Consider the following 23,160-nt stretch of genomic DNA (forward strand, 5'->3'; position numbering starts at 1 on the left):
TCTAAACAAAGCAAGTGAGGCTACTAATGTAGTTTTCTCAGTTTAATATTGTCCCTTTCCCTGTCTCTCTTCGATTCCTTCTGTTGTTTACATTTTTACACTATAATAACCATTTAAAATGTGACTCTAAAATAACATCAGAAATAAAATCAGTGGGTAACTGAATTTCAAAGTTACATCACGACTTTGATATAGTATAAACATGACTAAAATATTCATATGGAATAAGATTTTTTGGGGAAAAAAAAACATATAATGTATACCTGGCATTTTTTTCTACTCCTTTTACTCTGTTTCTTGCTGATGCACAAGATCAAATGAAAAAATTGACTTATATGCTAATTGGTCTTTTTGATAAATGATGGGTTTTCTTTGAATGAAATAAAAAATACTATAGCAAGCACAAAGCTTCCATCCAATACATCTAATGTACTTCTGAATATTCGGTTGGTAAATACAGTATGTTGTATTGTTATGATTGTATCTGGACCTCAAAAAGACAGTTCTCAGAGTCATTAAGTATTTTTTATATTTTTCATTCATTTGCTTGTCTGGCATTCTCATCGGCACAGACTTCCAAAGGGTATTTTATATACAAAATGTGCAATAGTTATTACCTAACAAAAAAGTAAAAAAAAATTAAGTGCTCTCGTGTAGCTGCAGTTACAGTATATGTGAATGATTGAGTGTCTATGCATGCTCATGCTCATAGGAGTCCAGAAAAATAATACATTCTATACTCTATACCCAGTTGTCTCTTTAGAATGTTTTGAATGCTTTTCTTATTTATGAAGGAGAAAACATTAACTTTAAACTGAATCTAAACCTACTGAACAGTTGGTCACCCATCTCTGGACTGCATTAGTTGTTGAATCAGTATTTACAGTCTAATACTTCCATCTTCACTAGGCTCTGTCTGCTATGGAGGAATTCCGAAACTTGGACCGTGATATTGAAGGCTCTGCTAAACGCTGGAAGAAGTTTGTGGAATCTGAGTGCCCCGAAAAAGAGAAATTCCCACAGGAGTGGAAAAACAAAACTGCTCTTCAGCGGCTTTGCATGATGAGGGCCATGCGCCCAGACCGGATGACATATGCCGTAAGGTAAGGGAGCCTTCCGTATAAACTGTACTGAAACACATCAGGTTTCAGTCTGAGATTCCGAGTCTTTTAGAAACTGCAGGATTCTCGCGCTTCAGGAAGCACAAGCTGAGCAGTTGATTGTAGCTCTACAAAAATGCTTTTCATCCCTCTGTAGCCATCAATAGTACACAGGACTGACTCGAAACAGAGATTTCCGTTTTCTGAAAAGACCTTTGTTGATGAGCAGGTAGATCACCTTAAGGAATACGCTAGCTCTTTTATGAAAGATCCCCTCCCTACTGTTTATACTTTTATTTTTTTACTGATCTATTGCAAAGCACAAATGTATGGAACTTGCCTTTTAAAAGGAAGAAGTAAAGGTTGATTCCATGCTGAAAAGAAAAGAAAAGAAACAACATTTTAGCTGTGGAGCCTTTTTCAGGTGCCTTTTAAAATGACAATTTGTCAAGGGTTTCACTTTTCAGTATAATAAATTCTAATTACTTATTAACTTAACACGTTTTCTTATTGATTTAATGCCTAATAATAATAAAATTTATATATATATTTTTTAAAAGGCTTAGCTTGTTTAAAGCTTTTTATAAAGTTATTTTCCTCTTTTATAAGTACACAGATGGCTCTAAAATCTGATTTCTTCTTATATTTACTTGTGAAAATATCCTGAATAAAAAAACCAGGAGGGTTGAAAACAAGGTACACTAATTGTATACCCAAGAGATTACAGAGATTATTATTGTTTCTGATTATATTGTTTATATTATATTAAGTGTGTATATGACATAATCTGTAATATCATTTAAGATTTTCAAATTAAACTTCATTATACAGTTCATAATAATGTGTGTATTTGTTCTGAATTGATGTAGTAACAGGTATATTTTATTTATTTATCCCAGGTAATGTAAACACAAGCATGTGACAGCTTTGACATTTCCATGAAAAATTGCATGTGGTCAAATTGTAACATGCTTACAAATAACTCAGTTGTTCTTATTATATCAATAATTCTCTATTTTAATGTAGAAGGAATAATTTAGCGTATAACCAAATATCCTTCTGATTAACTGTTGGAAGTTATCACTTTGCAGCTGTAGATGTAAGCTCACAAATACATTTTTTTACTGAAAGATAATTAGACCAACAAAAGCTAAGTGACAAATGTGGTGACGAAACTAAAAAATAGGCACATGAAAAGTTCAAAGTAGTACATACCAAGATTCCTAATTATTTATATGCATACATTTGATACTACATCTCACATTTACAGAAACTAAAAGTATATTTCAAAATTATGCTAATAATATTCATGATAAATGTCATAGTGAATTCCGCAATCCCTCAGTCAAATGCCTGATTTTTAAAGAAGGAAAACATCATAGTGCTAGAGCTACAGCAAGTTTGTCTAATTAGGCTTGCCAAGCCATAATTAGGAGCTTTGTGAATAGTTTTTAAAGAATGTTTTCTTAGTTCAAAGCCACAGATGTGGAAGATACTAATATTATATATGTACAGTATATTAAAAGGCAGACATTCTTTAAGCATCCAATATATGGTATTGTGAATCTGTGTATTAAGATATAGCTTTACAAATCAGTGCTTAAAAGAAACATCTCCTAATTCCTTTTTTCTCCATAGGGATTTTGTTGAGGAGAAACTGGGTAGCAAGTATGTGGTGGGCCGATCACTGGACTTCGCCATTTCGTTTGAAGAATCTGGAGCGGCAACTCCTATGTTTTTCATTCTGTCTCCAGGTGTTGACCCACTTAAGGATGTTGAGAAACACGGTAATTTTAAAAATCCTGTGGACATCGGTGTTTCGTTTGTGGGTCGTCCCATAGTAATTTTGTTTTTAGATCAAATAAAAAACTGTTCTGCTGAACACCATCTGATTTAGCGGTTATCTATGAATTAGGTCTTCTATTTTCAGACTTTTCTGAAAGTCTCTTGCCATGCACATAGCACTACACCCCCCGCATGATGATGTTAGCATAATGTTTTTTTTTGTTTTTAATCTGGGACAAAATAAAGAAGGAAACTCAAAATAGTAAGGTGAAGTTTACAAAAAAGTATTTCCTTGACCATTGTGTTTTCCTGCAATTATGACTCATATAGTTTGTTTCTTATATCGTCAATACTATACATTGACATTGTCTTTTTGAAAGCCTGTTGCCAAACGTTAACAACTCCAATTCCAAACTTCTGCTCCCCTCTCAATGTGGACCAGAAGGTTATACTCCTTGCATGTAGTTTCAGGTGTTTTCATGCTGTGTCCATTTTGAAGTAATAGCTGTTCCATTGGAGTGTAAAAATTGACTATCTGTGACACTAGAACAAACACAGCAAGGACTGCTAATACATTTAAGGTATTTTGACTTCAATTTGATTCACCTTAGCAAGTGTGCAAACAAAGTACATTTTTACTTGGTATACAACTACAGTATGACCTAAATTCTCAAAAGTCTGTTTCATTTCTCATATACCCATTTATCTGCAGTTCTTTAGGTTTCCAACAAAGCCATTTATTTTCAAGGTTGTTGACTACCAAGCTGTGCCGAATAAGGATGCTTCTTGGATAGTTTAAGTCATTTTCCTGACTGATAGATTTCAAATTAAAGAGGGTTACACTTTTAAATTACACAGCTGCCATTCACTTTCTGAATTGATTCAACTAAGAGTAAGTTAACTTCTTTCTAGTTGCCCAGCAGTAAATAATAATATAAAAACAGAGATCTGACACATACATATACCTACAGTATACAGGTATTAGACATATTAGTCAATAACCATCAACATTGAACAATAACCATTAAAAGTAATTCCTAGTTAAACATTGGTGTGGGCTGAATTCTGAACAATTTTCATTACATCATGTTTTAATGATATCAAAAATTGACACATATGGTGCCAGAGAAATAACCTTCTCTGGTAATAACCGTCTGTGCTTCTCCAAGTGAACAATTTCAAAATTCCTACTTAAAACAGGTGAGAATGACCGGTGGATTGGTGCAGCTGCCGCAGTAATGCGGACGCTGTACTGAACTGTGGTGCTGAAGCTTTCTGTTTTCCCATCAATCTATTCTACAGGCTCTGTGTAGTGACTGAAAGAATGAGATAGTGGGTACAAGCTGTGGAAACGAGGTTTCACTATAGGACAGCAAGGTTTACTTTCTGAGATATGGTGAGGAGCTAGACAATCCAGGAGGATCTTGGAGTAGAGCTGCTGTTCCTCCGAATAGAGAGGAAGCAGTTAAGGTGGTTTGGGCATCTGGAAGAGACCCTTGGACAGTTGGGGGAATATTTTTCTCAGATGGCCTATACTGTAAGTGCCAGGAAGTTCCCTAGGAGGAGCTGGAGACTGTTGGTGGGGAAAGGAAAGTCTGATCTGCCCTCCTCTGCCTTACCACAACCCTTACCAGGAGTAAGCGGTTATAAAAAGGGTTGGATGGATGGATACTTACAACAATTTCAGACAAGGGCACACAATCTTGTACTCGAAAGATATGAAATGTTTACAACAGTGCTAAATCTGCGCAAAATAATCCTATAATTCTAAATTGTAATTAGGATACTTATGTGAAATGGTAAAAAAAAAAGATTTGTCTAAAATATATTGTCCATTTTTGTACTGTTTTATACTTTTTTAGCAAAAGTGTGAGAACAGAGAGGATTAAATTAATCTGAATTCCATCAAATCTCCCCTGACGTTTGCTGATAGAGTTAATCTGTACTGGGCTGTCTATCTGAGCATATTTTTTTCATGCAATTATTAATAGCTGACTCTCATTTTAGGAAGAAAACTGGGTTATACCTTTGACAACAGAAACTTCCACAATGTTTCCCTGGGACAGGGGCAGGAAGTTGTTGCTGAGCAAGCCCTGGACCTTGCAGCCAATGAAGGACACTGGGTGATTTTGCAGGTACAGTGCATGCCCTGTAATGAATTGTAAGTAAAATGTATTTAAAAGAATATTATGAAGGAGCACTGTACTTACAAGACTGTATTAATTTGCAAAAGCAGGTTAATTCCTACAATGGAGGTGAACTGCAATCTTACTTACACAATGTATTCTACTCTTTTATTTACCACCGTTGAACTACAGTACCTAACTTCCATGTAGGGATGTATTGATGGATAAATTAGCATGGCACCAGTGTAAAACTAATTGATGATGTTGCCAGTTTTTTTGTATACAATTTCTGAGGATAGAAAGGTAAGGGTCATTCGCTGTATCAAGTTTCAAGCAGTTTCAAGCAGGCACACTTGTGTTGAATGGTTACTTTTTGAATGGCTTCTGTCCTTGTGCTGTGTGGATTCTCTGTGATTCTAATTGATGGATAATGATGGCAGTGCAAAACACAAGAGACCATGGGTATTGTAAATCATGCAATTACCAGAACCTAATCTTCACTGCAGGACTTAGGCTGCAAATACAAGCAGTTGTTTAATTACCTGTGCATAATAAAGATGATCAATACATTTAAAAACAAGCCTTGCCAGCTCTGATCTGTCAGGTTTATCAATGCAGAGAATTACATCTAGCCAGCTTTAGATATTTGTGCCCAATCAAGAATTTGTTTTGATTTAGTAGTCTGAAGTTATTAATTTTTAGGAAGAACTGGATATCCACAGGCCAGGGAGAGTTCATCATCACTGAAGGTTAATTATAACAGAAGAGGCATAGGAAGCTCTCCTAATCAAAAGGGTAAAATCCTCAACTATTCCTTTAGTACACTTCATATACAGTTTGAAAAGGTATGAGATACTAACAGTAATATATACTTGATCTCCAATCCAAATATTTTGTTTGTATTGAATGGCATATTTTAGTAGTTTTTTGTAAACATCGATTATATATTTTGAATATTTCATGTTGCTCTTTTGATTATTTGTGTGGATTGAGAAAAAAGGAACATATTCTAAACCATAGGCTTCTTGAATTTATACTAAAGTAAATGGAATGGTGTCTTTCTGTGTGGATTTTATGTTAAAATATTTTTCTTCTTTCAAGAAAAAAAATGTAAATTTTTACACTTTTATATACAGTAGCTCTCAGTGTCAGTGTCTTCTCAGAATGAACTAAGCTATAAAAAGCTATTCAGCAAGGCTTTGAAGCCATGAGTCTCCCCATTGCTAGTATAGTGTGCATTCACTTATGTACTGTACACTTTGCTTGTGGTGTCTGCTGGTCAAGTAACCCACTGTGTACAGTTGTTTTGCCCTCTCTAGACCTTTTTCGAATAGGTTCACAGGATAAAGTACCATTAACCTTCAAATTAACGTTACCCTTAAGAGTTGACCCCTTAGACGAAGACATACTTATGTGTCTCGGCACTATCCAACACTTCCTTCACAACAAGTGAGCTGTGCCACAGCTAAACATTTAACTGAATCAATAGATGTTTAATTTACAAACTGGTCAAGATTTGATTGAAAATTACAAGTAAATTGCCCCCATCTGGGAAATGTGACCACCGTGAAAGAAAGGCTTTCTCAGCTGTGATAAAATCTGGAGCAAGCTATAAATCAAAAACATGCTGATTCCATCTGTTTAAGGCACTGCATGCAACTAATAAAGCACATACAAGACATCTTTTCCGGTTCTGTAACATTTTGTTATGTTGCCCATGATTATGTTTTGGGGTATTTTGGTGCTTATTTTGGGAGATGATTGCTTTAGCAGGGAAGCTTGATTCTTCATCTTCCTTTTAGATGAATAAAAAATGAATAATAATAATAAAAAAAATTCCTTTTTTTAGAGACTTATACAGTATACAGACAGTGCGTGTTTTAATGATTAATGAAGGCTACAGTTGAGATCAGGAAACGGTACTACTTAATTACATTGTTACACTGAGTGCAATGAATAAGTAACACAAAATGGACAATTAGAGTAAACAATCCCCTTCTTTAGTCCCATTGAATACGGAAACACTGACATCTGTTTTCCCTTACACTTGGGCCACACTGCAGAGAAACCTTTAAAAGAAATGTTTCAATCATTTGGTAACACAATTCTGAAATCTATTACTATCAACTCTTATCAAGCTGAATTTCAGTGGGGTGTCAAAAAGTAAGTATCTTGTAGTCTTGTATTTAGTAGATTATGCAACATGCACGTTTTTAGAGCAATTTCAGAGCTGGGTACGTGGAATCTGGTGGGAAGAATATTTAACTGTAATAGAGACAAGTTAGATGTACTTACACTGTTAACAGGAGGTTGCAGGTGTTTTACATAGAAGCCCAATCCATTCCAGAGTTTTCTCTTGTATTTGAAAGGTCTTATAACTTATAAGACTTCACAAAAGTTAGCAAAAAAAATGTTTTCAAATTTGTGAATCACCTATATAATATAATGATATCATTATCTTTTTGCGATTGTGATTTTGTGATGTAGGTTTTAATATCAGGTTACAATGCAATCCTCATAGGAATATAAAAATGACACGTAGGTTCCTAGGTTTTAGCCATACTGTAGTGAAGTGTGAATCACAAATACTGTTGAAAACAAGAATACTGAGTAGCAAATCATCAAGCAAAAACAACTACTAGAGGTAATAATTTAATAACAATTTATATTTCTAAAGGTTTATTTTTTTAGGTTTTATCTGACAGCTGACAGTGCTATTGGAATGATTTTCCAGGTTTCACATAATATGTCTAGATGACAGTTATAACAGCTAACTACTGTACTCTACTTTCTCTCTTACTCTCTTAGGTCCTTACTGGCCTTGGTTTGGCCACTCCTAAATTACAGTTGCTTCCTGTGCTTCAGTCTGCTGTTGAATTTGCATATTTTTCACACCCAGAAATGATATATACACTTGTGTTACATTTTCTGAACTTGTATTCCCTTCAGACGCGTGTACAGAACAGGAACTATACTTTCAGACCCTGAAGCACAGAATCACAACCATTTCTCAACTAAGATGAAAAATATAAATAATAACATTAGGTTAGAGGATTAAAAAAAAAGGTCACCTAATGTATGTTAATCTGTAGCAAGTTGAGAATTTTGAAGACATTCCTTTACTTTACTTTTCAGGTAGTATAACTTTCTTAAAAAGTATATTCTTTTTATAGACAAAATTCCTTTGTGAATACATTTTGATAGGCTTTAAATGTATAATTTGTCACAACAAACGTCAGTACAGAAATCCCTAAGTGCTCAAAAAGCTAGTATACCTTGTTGTCTAATTTATTCACTTAGTGAGGGTAAGGAAGATTCTGTGAGCAAAAAGAATGTTCAGTCATCTGTGCAGCTTATTTTCATATCCATATGAATCAATTTTATCTTGTCATGCATGAATGGTTTAAATCCAATTGAAAAGGTGTTTACCCTGAAGCTAAATGTTTTGCTTACCTTAGTCAGGATTTTCTGTATGTCTTGTGCCATTTGCAGAATCTGTCTTCCATTTTTATTTGTATCCTAAATGTCTTGAGGTTTGATTGCAGCTGCTTTAAGGTCTGTAGGAACATTATTTCAAGCAAATAAAGAATATGCTAGAAAAGGACTATGTCATATTTTTCCCTACAAAATAATGTCATACCCTAAACTTCAACTCAGTATAAGTGAATGTTTCACTTAAAGCTAAGCTAGCGTAGCTTACTGTATATGTATATCTACATATCTACAGTATATAATGGGATGCACAAACATTAAGCATCATTTTAAGAATTGTAAAGGGATTTCACTGTTAATGAAAATGAAAAAAAACTGATCCATTGATTGCAGATGCCTTTAAAATGTTTATCACAAAACAACAGTTTTTAGTTTAAATTTTAGGGATGACTCCTTGCAAATCAATGTTTTTAGTTTAAATTTTAAGGATGACTCCTTGCAAATTAATGTCAGACAAGTCATTAACATCCCATTGTTCATAAAGTCTAGTATTGATGAATATAATGTAACTTAATAATAAACATCCAGTTAATTATTAGTAGAGGTCACTTCCCAAGGGTTTTTGACACTTTATTTGTGCATTTTTCATATAGAAGTTATAAAGAATTGAAAATCAAATCTGATGCTCTAATCCAAATTGGTACCCATTATTTTCTTTGTTGAACTAAGCCTGTGCTGATTATTCAGAGGACGCCTTACACTTGTTTAAGGCTGTTCTCCTCTTGACTATATAGTACATTCAGTGACTTTCACAAGTATTCACTCCCTTCCAATTACCCTATTTTGTTTAATTATATGATTATTATTATACAGAATATGTACATACAATTTTATGCCGGTATTTTGGTGGCATGGTACTGTAGTTCAATAGTTAGCATTGCTCAATTCCTGGGCTGTTATCTGTGTGGAGTTTTCATGTTCTCAAATGCATGTGGGTTTTCTTCAGGTGCCCTGGTTTCCTCCCACAGTCCAAAGACATACTGTTAAATTTACTGGCTTCTTGGAAAATTGGTCCTGGTGTGAGTGTAAGTAAAGAGTTAAATGTTTTCCTCTTAGGAGCTGGAAAAAGAAAATAATAAATTCACAGGTTTCTTAAGTGTTTTTTTCCAATGTGTACAATATTAGAATATTATCTTCATATCTTGATGAGCGTATTCAAATACCTTGCAGCAAAGTTAAGCCTCCTGCTGAGAGTATAATGCTATGTGATGCCCAGCTACTAGACAGGCTGCACCACAAACTGTCTTGCAGTATTGACATAAAAGTACAGCTGAATGGGATTCAGACAGAACACAGCACGACATTATTATTAACAGAGGAGAATATTTCAGGAATGAAGTGACATTTAAGCAGAATTCCTTCCATTTTAATGTAATTCAGAAGGCATGAGTTCATTCACTAAACAAAGCAAAATAAAAGCCTTAAAAAAGGTCAGTCACTTCATCGACTGAATTCACCATTCCTGTTGACTTCCCTGTCTGGAAAAAAAGTGTCCAGTTAAAGGTTAGGCAGTTTTGGTTCAGATTAAATCAAGTATTTAGAAACATTTATCAACTTTTAAATCTTCAATTCGTGGTTCCTGTGATCCAAAATCAGCATATCTTTCTTGCACTCTTTACACTTTACACAAATTTTCACTTTACACACATTTTCCAAAGACTGATATTTAATTTAATTTTCACTAATATAAGTATTGCTATACAGTACATGCTGTACAGTATGTCATAAGGAGAATGTGAACAGTTTAGCAAAGTGTTAAGGAATTACTGCAGATATTGGCCAGATGTGTGCCCTGATTTATTAAAGGATATTTTGATTTTATGACGTTTAAAGACTTATTATTAGTAAGAAAACTTCTAACTTGTGACAGGTTTGAATAAAAATTTCAGAAGATGAAAAGCTCAGAGCATGTGAATTAATGTGCTCTGTAACTCAGTCCTTTAATTAGATTTCTAAATGGGCAGCTATTGGGAATATCAAGCTTTGGCTAGCCGCATTACCACATGAAAGTGGAAGGAATTTTCTCCAGTGTCCAATTTTAATCAATCCCATTTTGAATTTAATTTCTATACATACAGTATTTGTTTTTAAGACATTTTGAAGGGATTTAATTTTTAATATCTTTGCTAATAAGAGTTTTTGGGTAATATCTACATGGTTTTCAAAACATTTGCTGGTGTTAATAAAATCTTATGATTTTAATAAAGAATTTAATGAAGCTAGTGTAACAGTATCTTTAAGTACACGTAGAACAATTTTCTTTTTTAACTGCTTGTGTTGTAAAGATAGCAGAATGGATTTTAGGTTATTTCATAACCTTCATTCAGTTTGTACTGCATGTGCTCCTTTGTGTGCATGCGGGTTTCCTCCCACAGTCCAAAAACATACTGGTAAATTAATTGGATTTTGGGAAAACTGGCCCTTGTGTGAGTGAGTGAGTGAGTGAGTGTGTGTGTGTGTGCCCTGCAATGGACTGGCATCCTGTCCATAGGGTATCCTGCCTTATGCCAATTGCTTGTGGCGATAGTCTCTGGCTTTTCTGTGACCCTGTATTGGATAAAGCGGTTAGAAAATAGATACATGGATATTTAACCAGACTTTGTTTGTAAGTGTGAAATACTTATATAACCTCTTGTAGAAAAGTATGTAATTGGCTGTGTTGATTTGCTTAATTCTTGAGACATTTCTCTCTAGCATTCTAAACAGGTTTGTTGTTTTATGTTTTATTTACATTTATTACTGTTTTATTAATTGGTAAATAAGGGATCAGGTGGAAGTATAGTCCGAAACCTAGCCCTCCAGGACTCAAGTTGTGCATGTTTCATCTTTAGGCAAGGAGACATTTCATAGTAAAAAACAGTTCACTGTGCTTTTAAGGCCACGTAGAGCTATGGCGGACAACACTTGTCCAGTGGCACAATCCAGCAGGTTTAATGGATCACCCTTAATTCATCAGTTCCTAATTATAAATAAATACTTGTAACAGGTTTGTTTTAATCACTGAAGCAGATGATTTGTTAAATGAACAAGTCACTAACTTGTAAAATACTAACATTTCGTAAGTCCTCAAGGACTACAGTTGGCCATGCTTTATGTAATTAAATCAATTAACTAACTAAATTGTTAAAAGAGCAAATCTCTAGTCCTTAAAAAGGATCTCCAGGTCTAGTAAAAAATATTTTGGTGCATATCATGATTTGTTGTTGCTGTATTAATTAGTGATGCATCCATATTTACAGTATTGATTGAGGTACAGATTTTTCCCATTAAGAATTAAACCAGCTGTAAAAAAGCTGCCAATTTTACAGTGGCCCAAAGGAAAGTATTTACAGCATTTAGTTTGCCACAATTAACATTGTACTGCTAAATTAAACATTACAAATCCATCAAGATAAAAATAATATTTTGTTTTTATTTTCATTCTTCGGCTTTATTTTTGTTCATTCTCTTTTCCGTTTTTTTTGTAAACTAATCCACCCACGCTCTTAAATGCTTATATCCTAACTCATATCCCATCTATTTTGTCTGTTGAGCATGCACTGTTCCATTTGTTCCTACTAGAATATCCATCTGGTGGCCAAGTGGTTGGGTACCCTGGAGAAAAAATTGGAGCAGCACAGCGAGGGCAGCCACCAGGAGTTCCGTGTATTCATTAGTGCCGAGCCTGCCGCTTCAGCCGATGGACACATCATTCCCCAAGGCATCTTAGAGAACTCCATCAAAATCACCAATGAACCACCAACAGGCATGCACGCCAACTTGCACAAAGCTCTGGACAATTTTAACCAGGTAAACCCCCAACTTCAGATTTTCTTACACAATACAGTATCTTAAAGTGCAGAAGTATGTATTCTATAAGCAGATGGGTCAATTCATGTAAAGGACTGTATGGTTTCTACATCTGTGAGCGTTCAGTGCAGAGACGAGATGTGGATGCTGGGTAATGGTTACTTGGGCAGGCAGAAGTGTTTACTAGCTAGATTCATCTCATGATCCTTGTCGCCACACTAATTTCAAAGTTAAGTCATTTCGGAATGTTAAAATGCGCAGATGTCGAGACCCGACTGTATCACACTACCGTACTGATTACAATGCGACCTACAAGGAAAGGTTGAGATGGTGGCCCACATGCTGCTAGCCTGGTTCTTTTCATATTCACATATTCACACGTGAGCTGTTGCATCACTGCCCTGCTGAATTATATTTGGAGCTCATTTATAGTACTGTATTAATACGTTTTTTGTGTACCCTCTTTGGTCATTTCTGTATGGTTAAATAGTACTGTGCTGTAACTGTATACAGTATTACGGTCACCTCATTTGGAGGAAGAGGGCTTCAAATCTGTACCAGCTCACTGCACAGCATATGGTGCACTTGAACAGCACAAAAGAGGAATGTAGCAAAAAATAGGATGTGGTGTCCACTGATAGGTGGTAATGTGTTTCATAGGTTTAACCATGCAGGCAATTTTTCAGCCAGGATTTATGGATTTATAGTCTCCATTTGCCATTTCTTCAGCTTGCATAGCTCCTTTACTTTAGGGATTACACAGTGAGAGCATGTTTTCTCACCCTCAACGCTGACCTTCACTTTCTTCACACTGTTGTGCTTAAAGTGTAACTGCTTCATTAACATAAGGTTACATAAGTCTTTCACCAGCTGCTGTAGCCCAGGAAACAAATAAAATTAAGTTTAAAAAGTTTTTTTTTTTACATTTACACAATGTTTTCTCTATTTACCATGATTTATATGCACAATGATGTGCACTGTGCTGCACATGAACACACCATATGGGACCTAAGGCCTGATATCAGTCCCTCTTCAATCTTCTATGCTGAACAGTTTAGAATGCTAAAAGCTATGTTGACTTTTTTGTCATAATATGGAAGTTGACTTTAAAATGTAATTTGAAACTCATGAAACCAAATCCATTTATGAGTATTTTACATTGCTCCTAAGGAACATGGTATACTGTATAATTCCATAAATCCTTGATTTCTAGCTTGCCTTTCGATTAAAAAACCTTACTCTTCTGTTATTTTGGAGAATAAAATGTTTTATTCTTAATGTAGTTAATTCATTGTAATAACCCAACTGATCTTAATTTACAAATATTGATGAATATTTTCTGAATAAGTGCAAAGTGTGTGATATTTAGTCAATATTCCGTGGATTGCGCATAATTGGATTGAAGTAATTTATACATATTATAAATCCCTATGTCTTTAAGAATGTTACATATTGATCTGTATAACCTAATGCGTGTTGAAGAACTGGCTAAGGATCTGCGCCTGTGGCTGGAAGGTTGCCGGTTTGTATCCCGCGGCTGGCAGAGGAATCCTACTCCTTTGGGCCCCTGAGCAAGGCCCTTAACCCCAACTGCTCCAGGGGCTCTGTATAAATGGCTGACCCTGCGCTCTGACCCCAAGCTTCTCTCCCTATCTGGGTGTCTCATGGAGAGCAAGCTGGGGTATGCGAAAAGACAAATTCCTAATACAAGAAATTGTATATGGCCAATAAAGTGATCTTATCTCTAATTGTAATGATACTGAAACTTTCATACTACTTCACAAAATCAGTTAGGAGACAGATGTTTCTGCTTGTCTTTTCTAGTTTAGAATGCCATATTTTCTTTGACAGTCAGAGCATAGTCTTGGGAAGTAAATGAGGTGAGAAAATTTAATTTGCTGCTTAAAAAGATCAAAACTGTTAAACCAATGTTTAATCAAAATATTGTTATTGGAATTTTTACGATTTCTTTTGTAATAAAGCCTGGAGTAACTGCTATGTACAGTATATAAAAACATAAACAAGCCTTTCCCTTGTGTACTTTATTTTCAGTAAATTAAATAATATGTTTGGACTTGTGAAAACATTAATGTTATGTAATTCCTTGATAGGCTTTTGAGTTGTGCATTATTATGCTGAAACACATTAGAAATACAACCCTAGCCTAATACAAAACAAAAAATGCAAAATAAATGGCTTAGACTGGTGGAGATGTTATACACTGACTACAGGTTTCTTTATTGTAAACAGCAGTTGCTATATTAATAGCAATATACTATATGAGGATGGTGAACATTGTCATACAGTACATGTCCAAGTATTTGATTAGGTTCAACTAATTACTTGCTTTGATTTGGTACAGTATTCCAGAACATGATTTTGTCTTTAGATTGAAGAATGAAGTCTGACTCTTGTCATGTTGAGATATCTTTATTATTATCATTTTAAATCTGTTGTCATCCATTTTCTACTGATTCTATATCTATTCCCTCATATTCTGCTTCTCCTTAGCGCTTTCATTTTCCAATATACTGTAGTCTTCTCTCTTGAAAGAGTAAATGTGTACTTTGTACAGTTTCTTGAAAAGTACTATTAGATACTTCTATGGATATATTTCAAGGTATGCCATATTATGATCATGGTTCCCCAATAGTTCTTTCACTTTGTTTTCTTTAATCTTGATTGTTTGAAGAGACTAGATAAATATATTGTACTATGTCTTCTGACAAACTGAGTAATAGAATGATCATTAGCAATGTCTAACATTTTAGTTTCAACTTCTGATATCCCTGATGGTTCGTGTTCAATGTACTGGATGTGAGAAATAATAAAATCTGATAATTATGTCTTTATATATATATATTTATAAATTCATTATATAAGGTAAATTTGAGTACTTTGGGATTTAACAAAAGAATACAAACTAATATAATGAAGAATAAATCAATTTATTTTTGTATTTTAATTTGTATTTCTCTTGGAACCAACTTTACAGAATTGGTTCTAAATATTTTACTCTGACTTTTTCCCTTTATACCTTAGTTAATATTGAAATTCTTTCTCAATGTTGAGCTAATTGCTCTACAGATACAATCATTAAAAAAAAATGTATATGTATTTTTCAAGAGACAGCACCAAGTTATTTTTGTGCACTTTGTTAAAAGGTTGTTCTTCATTCTGTTTGACTTTCATTTACTTCTTAATAATCTCACAGTAGAGTTCTTTCTTTTTCAAATTAATCTAAAGTGAACCCCCCCTGTTCCTAAAATCCTTCTCAGTAACAAAGGGATTTTTGACTGTGTATTTCATTGAATCCTGTTTAGGAGCTATCATCCTTGTTATCAGAATTCTGAGCTCTGTATCTTATCAGACAAACTGGGAAAACCATTACCTTGACATTTACTTACAACCCACTCTATACCTAAACTGCAGATTCTTATCTTTATAAATAGAGGTACACATCATGGTGCAGCATTTAGACATATCTCCTTATTGAGAAGGACAGAAAGAAAATATTCTTGTCATGCTAACACCTTGATAGATAATGAATGGCTTGATAACTAACCTACCCCTCCCACTCCCCTAAAATAATCCCAAATTTGTCCTCAAAAGCAAAGTCACTGTCTTAACTTTTCAAGGAAAGAAACTATAATAATGTATCATTTTATCTTTGTCCTTTCCAGCTGTCACATGACAACACACATAATATTTGCAAAGGAACAAGTTCAGGTTTATTCCATGCTAAAAAGAGAAGAAAGGAGAAACAACGTTTCGGCTGTGGAGTCTTCAGCTGAAACATTGTGTTTCCTTTCTTATCCACCATTTCTTTAATTCTTCTTTATGCATTCTCTTAAAAGCCATTTCAGTGAGAAACCAGGATATTGGGCAATTACTGATTCCACTATTTCAGCTTCTAACCCAGGGATAGATAACCTTTGTCCCTCTATATACCATTGCTATTGTGTGGTTGGACTTGACACACACTTGATTCAGTCTGTCATGATTTATTTTTTTAGTGCAAAAGATCTGACTGGGAAAGTGTTGGTGAAAGTCATCCCAAAGTTTCAGTTTGCAATTACTGCTACAGTTTGATGATTATTGCCTTGGAGCTTCTGTCCACCAGGACTCTCACTGATTCCGTGGCACCTGTCTCCATGTCCACTTTCTGTTATGCTCTTTCATTTTCTATTCTCTAGTGCACAGCTTGCAACTGTCTTGTTGCCTTATAGGTTGGAGGTCTTATCTTTCAACTCTCACTTTTTAGACCTACTACCTGTATCTCTATGTAGAATATTAACACAATGTCCTTGTTAATGTAGTTGTCAAGTCGAAACATCTAATGTGTCTCTTCCACATTTCCAAAGTTGTTTGTGGAGTGAATAATAAAGGTCTTTTTTTTTTTTTACTACAAGGATTTTATATGTTTAATTCACAACAGAGTAAACAGTTTACACAGAGTTATAGCCATGACTGCTTCCGTTTTCCCTCTTGGAAGTGATACTGCCAGTGCTTTTCATTTAACTCATCTAAAACAATAAGCCATTGAAGACCTGACAGGCAGTGTCAATTAAAGAAAATCCAGTCCTTTTGTTCAGCGTCGTCCAGTCGTCTGCCTGTCTGGATATACATGTAGTGCAGAAAATGAAAACAAATGACCATCAAAATGTCATGGGAACAAGCCTAAATGATAATGAATGAGCTTCTTTAAATGTTTTATGACTGGGAATATCTATAAAAACAGCTATGGGGAATTTAAAAAGAGGTACATTTTTTTCTTTAATTTTATTTAGCATATTCTTCTATTTTTTTCTATTTCAGGATACCTTGGAGATGTGTGCTCGAGAGAATGAGTTTAAAAGCATTCTTTTTGCACTCTGCTACTTCCATGCTGTGGTAGCAGAAAGACGGAAATTTGGACCTCAGGGCTGGAACAGAACCTATCCGTTCAACACGGGAGACCTTACCATATCTGTGAATGTACTTTACAACTATCTAGAGGCTAATTCAAAGGTGAGCGGTAGTGGGTTTTGGAACTAGTTAGATTTATTTTAGATCCAGTTAAGGAAGAGAGGAATTAAGTTTGTCATTTAAACTGATCTCTGTAATTGCAGTATGTCATAAAATTCAGTTTAACCTTAAAATTCAGGAGGATTCGAATCAAAATATAATTGTATATTTAAAACATAAGTATGACTTGCTTAGTGAACCAGATGGAATTTAACACAGGTTACAAGTCTAACTAATTATTGGTTAGTGTTTGCCAGATTTAACTTTAATCTATAAATATGAGAGCAATAGAATTTAAATATTAAGCATTGTTTGATATTGTTCTTGTGGAGGGTAAAAGATATAGAAAAAATTAAACTCCTCTTTGTAAGAATTAATTTATATGATTGATAAATGTATTGTTTCCACCCCCTATAAAAAACAGGAATCATATTCTTGCCAGCACGTACTGTATCCTGAACCTAATTTTTAATTGAGTGACAGTCAATCTGTTTGGTTTGCAGTCATCAGTTCTTTGAAAACTGGTCATTAATAACAATATCCCGTAGCAAACAAAATATATATTCAGTTAATTTTGCAACTCAGTTATGTGTTCAAATCTGATAGCAGGTTTGGAATTTTTGTTGTCTTGGTTTACAAATCACCATAAAGAGAATAATAGAACACTAATGTATCTTAATTACTGGAAAAGGGGGAAATGTTGTACTATGGCTGTGTGAAATGTTTACAAGTACGACTGTAAAGAATGAGTAAGGCTTAAATTAAAACATAGCTGGAATATTCCTTTATCTGAAGCCAGAGAGCAAGAGATGTTAAAGACACAGTTGTGAATTTAATTTAACTTCTATGGCAGTCTTTAAGTAGGATTTCCAATGTTTCCAATGTTAAAAGACATAGTATCCTACATATATTAACTTGCTGATACTTACAAGGATATACAGTAAAAGAAATATATCAAAATAAGCTTAGAGCAATGATTTGCCATAAGATATACTGTAAATCACAGAAATACATCTATTGTGGTAAATGTTTAATATGGGTCACCTGAGATAGAGCGGAAAAAGGGAAAGGGAAATCTGTGAAAAGGTCTAAAAAACCTTGGGGTATTTAATAAGTGAAATGCAAAATCTCCTTTTCTGTTGCCAGTTAAAAGGGAACAAAGGTAAATTTACTGTACAAGAATGTCAAAGGTGCTCCAAGTTGACAGAGTATAATATTTCAGAACATGGAATTGCAAAACTGCAATGCTTTAGTTGAAATGTTTTTCCATGATTAACCCACTCATATCAAACTACTATTTCTAAATCGACCTCTAATTAAGTTTTAATATAATAGATAGCCTAATTTAGGGATTTGTTAAACAGAATGCAGGAGCAGCAGGTGTTTGATGTGGGGTTATTATCATTCCAACAATAAATTCAGGCTATTCTGTTCTGTAAATCGATTAGAAATTATGATGATAAAAAATCATGCTCCTACTTAGTGATTAATTTTAAAAGAAGTTTATAATTCTTAATATGATCAAAAATCAAAATTATATAAATATATTCCACATACTACTGTTTGTATCCTTGACACAATCTGCCCAGGACATGTTAGGCTTTTTTATTTACCTTAAAAAACATTTATTTCTAACACAGATGTTCAATTCTGTTAATCCATGCTCTGTTGTTTATTTATCTGTAGGCTATCTGGAAAGTACAAAATAATAATGATTGCGAAAGACTCATTATCTTGTCCTGATTATCAGATATGCAGTTCCTTTCTGGTTTTTTTTTCCAAGCTTAATTCATACCCATCATCTGTCACTCAGTTGTAATTTTCTTTTGTTTTTTCCTGCAATTTATTTTTCACGAGAGGAATACCGTAAACAGAACAATGATATGTCGAAATTCTGAGGTTTGAATTAAGTGAAGATAAATATCTTTAAAGAATTGATTTAATCTATTTAAATCCCAACACATCTAATAGTACTTCACTTATGATTTTTAATTTTAGGTTTTGAACTATAACAATGTTGCCGTTCAGATAATGATGTACAGTACATGGTCAATTAATAATAAGTTAAGAGTGGATTTCTGTGATGGTTAATTGACAAGAATGTACTGTATGATCAGGTTGATCATACTGATCATTGTTGGCTCCTGGCTACCTCAAGTAATAATCACAAGATTGTCTGTAAATTCTTGGTTTCAGGTCCCTTATGATGATCTGCGATATCTCTTTGGAGAAATTATGTATGGGGGTCACATCACAGATGACTGGGACCGGCGGCTCTGCAGAACTTACCTGGAGGAGTTTATTAAGCCAGAGATGATGGAGGGAGAGCTCTTCTTAGCTCCTGGTTTCCCATTACCTGGCAACATGGACTACAATGGATACCACCAGGTTATTGCCAAGCATTTCCAGTTTTAAAAACAATTCAATGCCAATAGCTTTGCAACAAAACAAAAAACATCAGATTGTGCATTGTGAAGTGATTATTTATAGTATATAGGTGTCAGAAATAGAAAACTGTCCAAATTTTACAGTGTATTCAGCAAACAAGGGACTTTTTATAATGATTCATCCAGGCAATGCTCATTCAGCTTTTGCCCTTAAAGACATAACTTCCACTGTTGTGCAAGCCATTTATTTTTCTGGCCAATGTGAGGCAGTTAAGAGCACCTGCAGTTATATAGCTTGTCTGAAAATAAAAATCGATCTTTCTACTGTCTACACTGTCAAATCTGCACTTTTGATTCAGACTAGATCTGAAAATTGCCTTCAAAATTGCTGTGCTCTAAACCCAGCATGTATTTTAGTTATTTTTCCCCTACCTGTGCATAGAAGTACTTCTTTTTTGTTTACTCCCTGTCCATATCTGAAGAAGCATAATCAGCTAGAGTCATACAGTATGTAAGGAATAGTAATCACGACAGTTGTTTTTCAGTCTTCATGCAAAATGAAAATAAAAGAGATGATAATTTAGGGAAGCCATTAATCCACACATTACATTGGTTTTGTTGTCCTGTCTGGCTAAATCATTACCTAAAAGCAAGATGTGTCATTATAGGACTTAATGATTCATATTGTGATACCATAATCAGTGCACAAGATGCAACAGTGTTGCTGCAGGTTGTGCACAAAAAACTTGGTGAAGTTGTGTTTAGTATTGTTGTCTCACAGCTCTAGGGGATAGCTCTAGACACTCACTGTGGGTGTACCCTGTGTAATAGTGTACTGTCCAGTGTGTGGTCCTGCTTGAGCCCTTAGCTTTGAGGCAGTCTCTTGTTTTTTGTTACCATTACCATTAAAGCAGATTTCTGATGATAAATGAATTGGTGTATCTTACATTTTTTAGTTTTTTAAAAAGAAATTAAATATAATAAATAATGTTATCTTAAATATAATAAAATTATATTAATTTGAAGTATATGGACTAAGTTAAATAAAGCTAATATTTTGATAAATACTGATTAATATTACTTTTTTATAGCAGTGCTTGAAAGTACCAGAGCAGCTTAGCGCAGGTCTGAAGCAAGCTTATTTTAAAGGTGTAATGGAAAGCAGAAGAAGCTCAATGTCTGCTCTACTCTAACAATCCAAACACAGCCCCAATCCACCTCTTCTGTTACCATTAATTTCATATTTAGGATAAGGACAATTGTATGTAACAAAAGTGAGACAATTACATTATAGCAGTGAGAAAAAGCTTTAAATTTCAATTCTTACTGTATAAGTTTTCCAGTTTTGTGTTATCATAAAATGCAGGTCTTGACTAATGTATATAACACACATTTGTCCTCTTAATCCACAGACTAATTGAATAATTCACAAGAATAACACTCAGTTTTGGCATTACTACCTTGATACTGTTGGTTATTTGTCAAGAACAATGAATACATTTTAGGGATTTGCCATGTTCCTGCTAGTGATTACATTTTTAGAGAGGGTTTATACACTGATCAAAAATATACACTGACAAGCCTTCTTAAAAATACAATTGGTATTTTCAACAAAGTTTAAATGTTCAGTTGCTGTTTCTAGATATCTAAAACACTAAACAACCCCTACCAGTTTATTAATAAGGTAGAGAAGTTTAAAATGGAATACATTACTATCACAAGTAGCCAGTCTTTTTTTGGTTTTATTAATATTAATCTGAAACATGCTTGACTGACATCACCTTTCCAGTTTGCTTATCTGTTCAAAGTAATTCTATTATTAATTATTAAGATACTTTGCTGCTCATCTCAAAATGTTCAGCTGCTTTGTACTCAAGTCAAAATGAAGGGGAAACATCACTCAAGGGCCCTGAATTTGAACACAGGGAAAAGCATTAACACTAGGGCAGCCATGCCCAATTATCAAACTCAGAGTTAGGACATGACTTTGTTAGTGCTGAAGTGTGATTTTTGAACCAGGCTTTGCATAGTGTTTAAGCCCTACCACAAGCGATAGTGGCTGGCAAAGGTTTTCAAGCTTTTTAACATTTCCATCTGAAGTGATTGTTAGGATGATGCAAAAAGTGTTAGTACCATGCATTTAAAAACCCCATCTCAGTATAATCCTGAGAGCAAACAATTCTGGAGGTTCTTAATAGTGTAGTATCACTGGTATTATTACTAAATGTGCATATATTATTTAACTGAACAATTCAATAAAGTAAAATCATTGTTTGCTTCTGTACTGTATATACCCAAACTCAAAAACTGTAGCCTCTTAAAGATTATACACCATGTGTGGCTCATGATTACACAGAAAATTTCACCTTCCGGTCTGTGCGAAGAGTGGAATCTTATATGAGCACAATTAGTTTGCATTGGAGAGGATTTTGAGTTAAAATCTTACTACCTACAGTATACAAGCCATTCCCTTCATCTCTAGTAATGTGCCTTTCTGTGTTATCTTTCCCCTTCCTTCTTGGTAATCAAAATGGGGCCTTACTTAATGAAACTTACCACAGATGACCTAACTCACTCAATGATGAACTGTCTGCATTTTTATTTTTACTTGAACTTTGGATTAGCAAACAAATATCTCGTCTTCCCCATAGTACATTGATGACGTTCTTCCTGCTGAATCCCCATACTTGTATGGACTGCATCCCAATGCTGAGATTGGATTCCTCACTCAGACCTCTGAGAAGCTCTTCCGAACTGTGCTGGAGATGCAGCCTCGTGACAGCAGCAGCGGTGAGGGAGGGGGAGTAACCAGAGAAGAGAAGGTAATCAAATTTGCTCACACCATTTCCAGCACTTCTGCAACCGTAGATCTGTCATCTGATCTGCAAAATCATTAACATCAGCTCCAATAATTTGGTTTCCCATCATTTTTCTTTAGTTTTATTCCCTCCTTTATTATGTGTATAAACTGGAAACCAAGAAAAAAATTGAAAACTGTTTTTCAGCATGAATTGTTAGTTCATTATAAGGAGATTAAATGTATGAGCTAACTGAAAACCTCTTTTAATAAATGGAAATGCAAACAACTTCAAATTAATGTAAATTAACCAATTAAATTAGCTTATCATTGTTAAAGAAATCACAATTAGTAAATATATTAATACACTTCAGAATTGCCACCCCATATTTATGAAACAAACAGATGAAGTGGTGCTTATTCTCATTTCGGCTGTGAAATAATTTCATCATTTGTAAAAATGACATTGACAAGAAGGTCTGAAGGTCATGTATGATGCGTGTCACACTGTGCATTCAAGTTTGATACCCCTTGGTAAACCTTTAACCCAAATGGAAAGCATCAAACAGCAGGACATAGATGGTCAGAGACATTGCATTAAAGTAACTCCTAGATCACTGGCGATACTTGGCATTAGTTGACATTGATGTATGCATTTACTCGTTTTATCCTGTAGG

The 23,160-nt window shown here is 34.4% G+C and overlaps 1 protein-coding gene across 1 annotated transcript in view; it reads left to right on the forward strand.

Moving 5' to 3' along the window:
- dnah9 (dynein, axonemal, heavy chain 9) overlaps window positions 1-23,160 on the forward strand; it is a 148,567-nt gene that overhangs the window by 108,529 nt on the left and 16,878 nt on the right. Inside the window, exons 60-66 of the mRNA XM_088928171.1 lie at window positions 910-1,103; window positions 2,739-2,887; window positions 4,893-5,020; window positions 12,065-12,292; window positions 17,111-17,302; window positions 19,496-19,687; window positions 22,338-22,508. Coding sequence (XP_088784297.1) covers window positions 910-1,103; window positions 2,739-2,887; window positions 4,893-5,020; window positions 12,065-12,292; window positions 17,111-17,302; window positions 19,496-19,687; window positions 22,338-22,508 — 1,254 coding nt within the window. The remainder of the gene's footprint in view (window positions 1-909; window positions 1,104-2,738; window positions 2,888-4,892; window positions 5,021-12,064; window positions 12,293-17,110; window positions 17,303-19,495; window positions 19,688-22,337; window positions 22,509-23,160) is intronic.

This window comes from Atractosteus spatula, chromosome 11, assembly GCF_055471065.1.
Source record: "Atractosteus spatula isolate fAtrSpa1 chromosome 11, fAtrSpa1.hap1, whole genome shotgun sequence".
Classification (NCBI taxonomy): Eukaryota; Metazoa; Chordata; class Actinopteri; order Semionotiformes; family Lepisosteidae; genus Atractosteus; species Atractosteus spatula.